At 34.3% G+C, this 12190-nt stretch overlaps 2 protein-coding genes across 2 annotated transcripts in view; one reads left to right on the top strand and one right to left on the bottom strand.

The window, feature by feature from the left end:
* Positions 1–5568: 5568 nt before the first annotated feature.
* Positions 5569–7897, bottom strand: LOC136848408 (fibrous sheath CABYR-binding protein-like). The gene is made up of 4 exons (XM_067120706.1): positions 7893–7897; positions 6496–6935; positions 6218–6385; positions 5569–6074 (listed from the first exon to the last, which is right to left on the bottom strand). Exons 1-4 carry the CDS (start codon positions 7895–7897, stop codon positions 5569–5571), a joined length of 1119 nt encoding a protein of 372 aa, XP_066976807.1.
* Positions 7898–8441: 544 nt separating this feature from the next.
* LOC136848407 (uncharacterized) overlaps positions 8442–12190 on the top strand; it is a 3783-nt gene continuing 34 nt past the window's right edge. Inside the window, exons 1-2 of the mRNA XM_067120705.1 lie at positions 8442–8459; positions 11610–12190. The exon at positions 11610–12190 is cut by the window's right edge and continues 34 nt beyond it. Of these exons, the coding sequence (XP_066976806.1) occupies positions 8442–8459; positions 11610–12190 (599 nt within the window). The remainder of the gene's footprint in view (positions 8460–11609) is intronic.

The following is a 12190-nucleotide window of genomic DNA, read 5'->3' as shown; positions in this document are numbered from 1 at the left end:
CGGTACGTTTAACTTTAGATTATATTATAATTATTCTCAAGTACATTTTGCCAAGTAAAATTTAGCTTCCAAAATTTCAGCAAATGTTTATCAAATATAGTAACCGGTTCTATTTTCCGTTAATAAAATTGTTATTATAATGTTAATGATGATGACTCTGGTGCTTATGATGAAAATCATAATCTTTTACCTGTTTTCATACAATGGCCATACATGACAAATTCCTAGTCCATCCATGGAATTAATCCTACTAACACCTTGTGGCCTCTAATGCATACCGAGGTTTCTTAATGGATTATATTCAAAATGTTTTATTTATGCCCACCTAAAACAGATGAATATATTAACGGTCAGCGCTCTCTTATCAATTTGTAAGTGATTATAGGTTTATGAATATATAATATATGGTCTGTCATGTATGTGAGAAGCACCTTCGACGAAAAAGTATAGTATTAGAAAAAAGACTTCTACTTTTGATACCTTGCAAAATCTCTCTCTCTCTCTCTCTCTCTCTCTTCCTCTCTCTCTCTCTCTCTCTCTCTCTCTCTCTCTCTCTCTCTCTCTCTCTCTAATCTTGGCTCTCTCTCTCTTTTCAGATTAAATCTAATCTTGGCCATGGTTCATTTAAGTATGGCTTTTCTCTCTCTCTCTCTCTCTCTCTCTCTCTCTCTCTCTCTCTCTCTCTCTCTCTACGTTTTCACTTCAATATCAATGTCTGTCATAAAATCAATTTTCATATTTCCTCTCACATGACCACTGACGTCACATTTTACTGATCTAAGAAAAATTCGTGATCACGAAAGTTGTATTATTAAAACTAATAATAATAATAATAATAATAATAATTATAATAATAATAATAGACACCAACATTAACAGTGAAAAGGACATAACATAACGAATAAATACAGGTATTATCTTCTGGCAGCGTTAAGCTCTAACTAGTTAAGAGGAGAAACATCTTAGGCAAAGGAATACTTGCATACTCTTTTAATAATTATGTTATGAATACAAAACACTTGCAACTGCTTGCTTGCATTCCGCCACAGCTTCTAACTTATTGTCTTGCTTTTATTGCGCTGATATTAATACATAAAACCATATTATGCATAATTTCCATCGTCTGTCGTCTTTTTCAGAGCACCTCCAAAACAAATTACACACAACTTATGATACACATGCTATTTTTTCTCTAATAAGTTTTAGAATTCAAAACCATTTTGAAGGAAGCTTATGGCACGTAATTACGATTAATATCTTTCGTTGCACAAATTCTAACAACAAAATCTTTATTAGTAAATGTACTTAAAGCTAGTGTTTTGTTTTGGGCTAGTATTTTGTTTTGTTTCGAGCCTCTAAATAAGGAATTTTATTTCGGACACAGCTATCCTAACCCAAAGAAACTTCTTAAAAGGCTTGAAACCACTTACTTACTTTGAAAATAAGCTTCCAACATCTGAAATCTAAACAGAAAGATATTAATATATAACGCACTGTTAGGCCAATGTTCCAAAAAAATTCATCTCCTTTTTCCATAAAAATATTTTCATGACGACTCCCATAATTTGTCATTTCTGGAACGCTCCTGACATTAAAGTTTTTATAAAGAAAAATTCCAAGAATATTAATTTTTTTCTACACGCAACTTTATGCTCATTACAGCCTCAGAAAATTAAAGAGCTTTTTTGTCAATACAAAACTCCTGAGTTTCAAAGCTGTAAACTGAACCCAAAGCTTATATTACGGAAAGTGCAGTCAGCTAAGCCTGAAGTCACTGTAGACATAAAACACGTGTTATAAGACTAAAGTAAAGGCACGCATAAAACTCTGAAAGTCAATCTCATATTGCATATGACTGACAATCATGCTGGTTAGAAGATGTGGATGAAACTACATTGATGGGAATGTGTTTCTTTTTATTTAAAAAAATTAATAATTAGAATCTTAAAATCATTATTCCTACAGTCAAACAGTCATTTCAAAGCTTTTCAGTTTCAACGTAAATTAAATGAACATGAGCTACGCGAGATTTGACAGAGTTTTTTTTTTTTAATAATAATAATACCCTTCGAAAGACTTCGTAGGTTAGTGTCATCACAAAGTACACAAGGATCATTACGGATTTTAAAATAAACAAGCAGTTTTGTCATTAAAACCATTTCTGGGGTCAACCTTCGATAAAAATTAGTTAAAAATGTTGAATATTCTTGGAATATAATATTTCCATCATTTATTCAATGAGGCGTCACTGCACATTCTTCAATAAAGGTTAGTTTCAAATGTTTTGTTGCAAAATTTTTTTAAAATAAAACATTATAATTCTTCAATAAAGGTTACTTTCAAATGTTTTAATGCCAAGATTTTTTTAAATAAAACATTATAAGGTGTAAGCTGAGGACCTTTTAAGTTTTGTTTTTGTTTTTAGAAAAAACATATTTTCTCATTGGAAGATTAATAAAATATGAATAAAATAATCACCATTAACCACCCAAATACTTCCATTCACCTAAATAACAACTACTTCCATTCACCTAATTAACAACTACTTCCATCCACCTAATCAACAACTACTTCCATTCACCTAATCAATAACTACTTCCATTTAACACCCATTCAAAATTAATTCAAAACATCAACTACTTTCCAACGACTCCATTCACCTAATTAACAACTACTTCCATTCACCTAATTAACAACCATTCATTCACCTAATCAACAACTACTTCCATTCACCTAAATAACAACAACTACTTTCACATTTACCTAAATAACAAATCAACAACTACTTCCATTCACCTAATCAACAACTACTTCCATTCACCTAATTAACAACTACTTCCATTCACCTAAATAACAACTATTTCCATTCACCTAAACATCAACTACCTCCATTCACCTAATTAACAACCATTCACCTTTAACCATTCATTCACTAATTAACAACCATTCACCTAATTAACAACCACTTCCATTCACCTAATCAACAACCACTTTCATTCACCTAAATAACAACAACTTCCATTCACCTAATTAACAACTACTTCCATTCACCTAAACAACAACTACTTCCATTCACCTAACTAACAACGACTTCCATTCACCTAATTGACAACTACTTCCATTCACCTAATCAACAACCACATGACGTCCTTTCAATAACCTTGGAATCACCTGGAGATTTTCCACGAATGACCGACAGGTAATCCATACATTTAACCAATATGCCGACGCTAAACGTTTCCGCCTAGTGATTCGAAAATAATTAATATACTAATTAAGATTATATTATATATTCAAATGGGGTTTGCCATAATTAACTAAGCGACAGGGCAGTCGAAGAAGATGACCTGGATATAAAATTGATGAATACGACCTCGAGGCATCATCGTGATGATGACAGATGAGCATCGATTATAAGAATTGCAGAACATTACATTCCCCCTTCAATTTCTTAGGTCGGGAGCCGCGGCAATAAAAAGAAATGGAAATCGACCCATAAAATAATTAAAGTATTATATGTTCCTTTAGTCGATGCCTTCCAAAGATAGGGTTCAGTGTAGATGGTTTTGTGGATATCCAAGAATATTGCCTAGGGATTATATCCATGCGAAAAGTTTGTATAAAATTAAGTTTTGATTGAACAATATGAATGTCTCTCGGGATCATTATTTTATATTGGTTAGCCATAAGATAATTAGAATACCATAGCAAAACTACAGTTTCTAGAAAAAAATATGGTAGTTCTCTCCCTCTCTACATACATACGTATATATATATATATATATATATATATATATATATATATATATATATATTATATATATATATATATATATATATATATATATATATATATATATATATATATATATATATATATATATATATATATATATATATATATATATATATATATATATATATATATATATATATATATACTGTATATATATATACATATATATATATATATATATATATATATATATATATATATATATATATATATATATATATATATATATATATATGTATATATTATATACATATATATATACATAAGTATATATATTACATATATACATATGTACTTATGTATGCATATATACGTACGTGTGTATTTTTTTATATAACTTATTTGCGAAAAACCTTTGTTTGTCAACGCTGATGTCATTTTTGCAAGGAACGTTTTGCTAAGAGTGATAAGTATGAGCACTTTCAAAATCACAGATATTTAGAGTGTAAGTTTAAAATTATTAAAAATCTATTTAATAAACGAATCAGATTTTCAAATTAAGAGTGAAATATAGTACTTCCCATTTTTGACTGGCTGTATGGGTACACTGAACTTATATAATAAGGATAAATTTATCTTACGAAGAATTACAGCGACAATTTCAGGCGTCAAAATAAAAGAGAATAAAATGAAACGAGAACAAGAGTTTTTCTCTAAGACACTGAATTGACAAATCCTGCCTTTTCTGCACGTTTATATAAGGCTATACAATATGCAAACTCCTCTCACTCGTCAAAAACTTACCCTTCTTTGTCTATCTAATGTGAAGAGTCCTTGCCAATCGTTACGGAATGCAATCGATATTATTATTATTATTATTATTATTATTATTATTATTATTATTATTATTATTATTATTATTATTATTATTATTATTGCCATATAACGCAGTGGAACAACCCAGAAGGCCACGAATCATGAATCTTTCGCGTAAACAATGGTAAGCTGCATCACTCGACTCTCTTACCATGTGAGAATCGTTATTTGATTTCGCCCAAAAACCAGAACTATAAAAGAATTAAACTTTTCATTCGAGTTCATTCCAAACCATTAATGATCCTGCGGTTTTTATCAGAAAGATTGAAATGTCAAGGGCAAGTTAAATTTCACTCGACTGAAATTTGCATGGCTGTGTCCGAGTCGAGAGAATACCAAATGGAGAGAGAGAGAGAGAGAGAGAGAGAGAGAGAGAGAGAGAGAGAGAGAGAGAGAGAGAGAGAGAGAGAGATTGCTTTAATGCTTCCGTCTATTCTGTAGTGGATTAGTGGATGGACTACCATGTACGCATTCCAACAGGTATGTTTCGCTAAGTCTGCCAATAAAAAATAAAAACAATCAGTTAACGTCTTTGTGACGTACCAAGTGAATAAATGAAACAGCTTCGTGCGCGTTTGTTAATGTTTCATCTGAAAAAAATACTAATTCATGAGTCACTAACCGGTTGGTTAAACTGAAGCTCGTCACAATGTCACCGAAAATTCAATGCGAGAGAGAGAGAGAGAGAGAGAGAGAGAGAGAGAGAGAGAGAGAGAGAGAGCTCATCAAATAGACATCGAGTTTCATCTCATCAAATTTCAGACAATATTTGCGTGATATAAAAATAAGAAATATAGTCATTTGAACATTTTTGGAAAATGAATACGTTTCATCTTCATCAGATGCTTGGAGCGTCAGATGGTGGTTGGCTTGGAGCATCAGATTTCAGTTTGCTTGATGGAATATTTGCTTGGCACATCAGATATAAAAATAAGAAATGCTAGTCATTTGGAGCATCAGATTCTGGCTGACATTTTTGGAAAATGAAGATTCTGGCTGACTTGTTCAGATGCTGGTTGACTTGGTGCATCCTGGAGCATCAGATGTTGTTTACTTGGAGCGTCAGATGCTGGTTGGCTTGGAGCATCAGATGTTGGTTTGCTTGGTGCATCAAATGCTGGTTTACTTGGCACATCAGATATTGGAAAACTCGGAGCATCAGATGCTGGTTGACTTGGAGCATCAGATTCTGGCTGACTTGGAGCATCAGATGTTGTTTGACTTGGAACATCAGATGCCGGTTGACCTCGAGCATCAGGGGTTGGTTGACTTGGAGCATCATATTCTGGTTGACTTGGAGCATCAGATGCTGTTTGACTTGAAGCATCAGATGCTGGTTGACCTGGAGCATCAGATGTTGGTTGACTTGGAGCATCAGATGTTGGCTGACATGGAGCATCAGATGCTGGCTGACTTGCAGCATCAGATGCTTGTTGACCTGGAGTACCAGATGCTGGTTGACCTGGAGCATCAGATGCTGGTTGACTTGGACATCAGATTCTGGTTGACTTGGAGCATCAGATGCTGGTTGACTTGGAGCATCAGATTTTGGTTGACTTGGAGCATCAGATGTTGGATGACTTGGAGCATCAGATGCTAGTTTACTTGGAGCATCAGATGTTGGATGACCTGGAACATCAAATGCTGGCTGACTTGCAGCATCAGATGCTGGTTGACCTGGAGCATCAGGTGTTGGTTTACTTGGAGCATCAGATGTTGGATGACATGGAGCATCAGATGCTGGCTGACTTGCAGCATCAGATGCTGGTTGACCTGGAGCATCAGATGTTGGTTGACTTGGAGCATCAGATTTTGGTTGACTTGGAGCATCAGATGCTGGTTGACTTGGAGCATCGGATTCTGGTTGACTTGGAGCATCAGACGTTGGATGACTTGGAGCATCAGATGTTGTTCACTTGGAGCATCAGATTCTGGTTGACTTGGAGCATCAGGTGCTGGTTGACCTAGAGCATCAGATGCTCGGTTGACATGGAGCATCGGATGTTGGTTGACTTGGAGCATCAGATGCTGGTTGACCTGGAGCATCAGATGTTGGATGACTTGGAGCATCAGATGTTGTTTACTTGGAGCATCAGATTCTGGTTGACTTGGAGCATCAGATGCTGGTTGACTTGGAGCATCAGATGCTGGTTGACCTAGAGCATCAGATGCTGGTTGACCTAGAGCATCAGATGTTGGTTGACTTGGAGCATCAGATGCTGGTTGACCTGGAGCATCAGATGTTGGATGACTTGGAGCACCAGATGTTGGATGTCTTTGTGCATCAGATGCTGGTTTACTTGTTGCATTAGATGTTGGATGACTTGGAGCATCAGGTGTATGTTTACTTGGCGCAGATGTTGCTTAACTTTGGCATCAGATGTTGGTTTACCTGGTGAAGCAGATTCTGGTTGACTTGGAGTATCAGATGTTAGTTTACTTGGTGCATCAGACGCTGGTTTACTTAGAACATCAGATGTTCGTTGAATTGGTGCCTCAGATGCTGGTTTACTCGGTGCATCAGCTTTTGGTTTACCTGGTGCATTAGTTGTTGTTTACTTGGTGAATCAGATGATGGTTTAATTGGGGAACATGTTGGTTGACTTGGAGCGTCTGATGCTGAATTACTTTATGCATCAGCTACTACTGGTTTACTTGGTTCACCAGTTATTGGTTTACTTTGTGCATCAGATGTCGGTTGACTTGGAGTAAACTGACCATTAGCTTTTTAATGTTCTCAAAACTTCCGCTATGTATTTTTTTTTCCGAGAAACCGCTAGGCTTAAATAAGATGTGAATTTTATTTTCGAGCAGAAAACATCGAATACGATATTTTGGAGTCCTGCGAATAAGTCGGTGACCAGTTAATTACAACCAGCAAAACAGCTCAGCACCTGACAAACTTCACAAGAGTACGTTTAGAAATCGTGAGTTTTTGCAGTTTTCACTGCCAGCAATTTCTTGCTAAAAATTCGAAGTTGAAAATAGCAAATACTATCACAGAAAGAATGAACATTGGTAGATTATAATTCACAGCGTGCTAGATTATTCAGTGCTTAGAACATCCACTGCTTTTTCAAATGCTCGGTTTATTTAGCACGTATTAACATATCAAAAAGTCAGTCCACAAATTCGGAAAAAATATAAAAATTTTCTTGGAGACGACAGCTTCCATCTGGATAATAATCATTGAAACAGGACGAACAAAGAACTTTTGCAATCTAGTTACCACCTCAGTCAATCACTTATATTTGTAAAATATGCCCTTTCGGGTACAAACCTCATGTTTTTCGGTAAATAATAAAAAAATCACTTTCCACATATATTTCGTCGACACGTTATATGTTACGAAAATTATGTACAGTATATGCTTGTCCACTGCTTATCATAAATTATCTTAAATCTTCAAATCGAAAATACAGATTAGAGCTAGTTCGTACATCCCGCTCCCAATTCCTGCCCCCCCCCACCCCGCCAACTTTTCAAAAAACATATCTACCTCTAATTAAAATTAGGACAATTCCCAAGTTCGTTTTACTCCACACGATGAAAAGAAAAGGCCAAAAATTTACATACATAAACACATTCATTGTGTATATATATATATATATATATATATATATATATATATATATATATATATATATATATATATATATATATATATATATATATATATATATATATATATATATATATATATATATATACATCGCATATCAGCATACATCAGCATACATGAACTGACATATGCACAAAATTATTCATTCCAATGTATTCATATACGTGACTGGATATACTGCAGTGCATGAGCTGCATATATCTATGAATGCCTGAGTGCATATTGGTCAGTGATGTTAATTACAACAGCTACCCTCAGTTACTGATTTCGATCATTGCCAATTTCCTGATTATATCTGTATTTTAGTTTTCATTTCATCAACACCAATGCTATCTTATTATAACTGTTAATAAATAAAACAGACATTTAAGGAGCCTTCCCACGGTTCGAAAGTTAAAGTATGAGTGGTGCAGTGACTGTTGAGTTGTATTTTTCTGGAGCCACCCCCTGTTAATTGAAAAAGCTAATATTTGAAGTATATACACACATGTATATTTATATATATACAAATATACATATATATATATATATATATATATATATATATATATATATATATATATATATATATATATATATATATATATATGTGTGTGTGTGTGTGTGTATATATATATACAGTATATATATTATATAATAACTATACAATGTATGCGTCTGTCTGCTTGTCTGTACACACACACGCACACATAGTACATATACATATACTGTATATATATATATATATATATATATATATATATATATATATATATATATATATATATATATATATATATATATATATATATATATATACTTCTTCTGTTTTAACGTGCTTTTAGAATCTACTTTGATTTGGCAGTGGGTAGGCCGTAACCTCACTTTTACATCAGATACATGTATTACCGAAGCCCCATATGTATATATGTACAGTAGAATCTACTGGTCACACAGATACATGCCACACTGCCCTCTTAACTTCTCGAGTTCTTCGCGCTTTTTTGGATACGCTTGTCACTACAAAGCCTTAAGATCCAAGAGCAAGAAATTGAAGTGGCTGTGATGTTCGGTCGCGGGAAACGAACCCGTGTCACCATGATCACAAGGAGGTCACGTTGCCGACCTGACCACGAGAAGGATAAAAGTTTAATGCCTCTCCTACATACATATACCTGTCGTTTTTCAGATATATATATTAGAGCTGAAATAGATACATCCTCACCGTCGTAGCAATGTGGGCAACCGTTTTTATTGCTTTTTAGGCTGAAATATATATTTAGAATCTACTGGTCACATTACCAGATACATATGGAATTGTAATAGCCACAGTGCTAAGTAAAGGACGACAGAGTCGAAAGGCCTCACAGCACTCGAGTGTTTCCCTTTCCTTCGTGGATTTTATCTTTATTTATATAACATATATATATATATACATATATATATATATATATATATATATATATATATATATATATATATATATATATATATATATATATATATATATATATATATATATATCACTAAATATATACATACGCACACACATCATTACATAAGCTTATATATACATATTTAAACACACATACTGTACATGCATACGGACAGGCAGACAGATAGAGAAACAGACGCAAACATTATATGTATATATACATATATATAATACATATGGACATATATATATATATATATATATATATATATATATATATATATATATATATATATATATATATATATATATATATATATATATATATATATATATATATATATATATAATCTGAGAGCACGGAGAGAAAAACTGACATAAAAGAAACGCCCTAAAAAGAGAGAGATAGAAAAAAAGCGCAGCCATTTCCAAAAGATGGATTTCCGCTGAGCCTTAATCGATGACGGAAAGTCTCCCAATAAATTATGTGGTTATAGACGAAATTAATTACAATTTTTATAATCTAAGGCTAATTTTAATATTTAAGCCTACATTACTGTATAATTAATCTTTTTATTAATATGCAAATGCAAATATGATCAATTAAAGCATCTAATCAACCCACAGAGTATGAGAAATCGTCCTAAAGCCAATTGACTTTTTTTTATTTTCTTTTTTTTTTCTTTTCCATTCCGTTAGATGTGCTTGGGAAAGATCGCTCTGACGAGAGACAGTTTTTGTTAATAACAACATTCAAGAGAGACAGTTTTTATTAATAATAACATTCAAGAGAGACAGTTTTTGTTAATCAGAAAATTCTCGAGCACTTCATCATTCTACGTTGATATCATTTATGCTTAATCTCTTATCATAAAAACAGTTCACAAAAATCTAATTTTAACTGATTTATCATCACCTCTACTTCTGTATACCGTAAATTCGATAGGTATTAGTAAATATTCTTTCATATATTGTACTAATGATATTATTTAATTAACATTTAAAAGAGTCAGTTATTCATAATTAAAAAACAAATGATGGAAAAATAACCTTGAATCTTTCCAATTTTCTTTAAAAGAGTCGGCGTTTTCTATCATATTTACCCTAATCATATGATAGAAAAGAAACAAAATTTTATGCCTTACCTAAATACAACAGAGGAGTGGTTCTCAACCAGGGGGAATTCCCCCTAACGGGGAATTTCAGAGTTTCATGGGGGGGAACTGTGACGACAGATTGGCAGGCTCAAACTGGCTCTAGGACCACACAAAATGCAGTGTGCATCGGTCTGCACTACTGAGAGGTCACGCTGGGGGGCTTTCTCTCCGCTAGCGTGTGTGTTTGTGTAGTACTATGTTGCATATTATTTAGAGTGCACCTTTTGAGGCAGACAATTTTGGAAAGGGGGGATGACATTCTGACATGTGGTGAAAGGGTGCATGGGCTAAAAAAGGTGGAGAAGCAACAGAGGAAGATCGGAAAATGACCATCTTCGGGAAGTGGCTATGTTCCTTGGCGTGATTACTCCAAGCCAGAGGCTGGAAGATTTAGGTCATGATTCCTGATACAAACGAGCGAAATGTAACAAGACCCTCCTTGGAAATGTAAAAAGGAGGTTGAACCCCCCTGGAAATGTAACAAGGAGGTTGAACCTCCTTGGAAATGTAAAAAGGAGGTTGAACCCCCCCCCCCTGGAAATGTAACAAGGAGGTTGAATCTCCTTGAAATGTAACAAGGAGGTTGAACCTCCTTAAAAGGAAGTTGAAATGTAAAAGGAGGTTGAACCTCCTTGTGTAAAAGAACCCCTGGAAATGTAACAAGGAGGTTGAATCTCCTTGAAATGTAACAAGAGGTTGAACCTCCTTGAAATGTAAAAGTAAAAATGTAACAAGGAGGTTGAACCCCTGGAAATGTAAAAAATGTAACAATGGGAGGTTGAATCTCCTTGGAAATGTAACAAGGAGGTTGAACCTCCTTGGAAATGTAAAAAGGAAGTTGAACCCCCCTGGAAATGTAACAAGGAGGTTGAACCTCCTTGGAAATGTAAAAAGGAGGTTGAACCCCCCCCCTGGAAATGTAACAAGGAGGTTGAATCTCCTTGGAAATGTAACAAGGAGGTTGAACGTCCTTGGAAATGTAAAAGGGAAGTTGAACCCCCCTGGAAATGTAACAAGGAGGTTGAACCTCCTTGGAAATGTAAAAAGGAGGTTGAACCTCCTTGGAAATGTAAAAAGGATGTTGAACCCCCCTGGAAATGTAACAAGGAGGTTGAACCTCCTTGGAAATGTAAAAAGGAGGTTGAACCCCCCTGGAAATGTAACAAGGAGGTTGAACCTCTTTGGAAATGTAAAAAGGAGGTTGAACCCCCCTGGAAATGTAACAAGGAGGTTGAACCTCCTTGGAAATGTAACAGGGAGGTTGAACCTCCCTGGAAATGCAACAAGGAGGTTGAACCTCCCTGGAAATGCAACAAGGAGGTTGAACCTCCTTGGAAATGTAACAAGGAGGTTGAACCTCCTTGGAAAAGTAATAAGACTAAGGA

The sequence above is a fragment of the Macrobrachium rosenbergii genome, chromosome 19, assembly GCF_040412425.1.
Source record: "Macrobrachium rosenbergii isolate ZJJX-2024 chromosome 19, ASM4041242v1, whole genome shotgun sequence".
Classification (NCBI taxonomy): domain Eukaryota; kingdom Metazoa; phylum Arthropoda; class Malacostraca; order Decapoda; family Palaemonidae; genus Macrobrachium; species Macrobrachium rosenbergii.
This window is presented reverse-complemented; position numbering and strand designations above follow the sequence as displayed.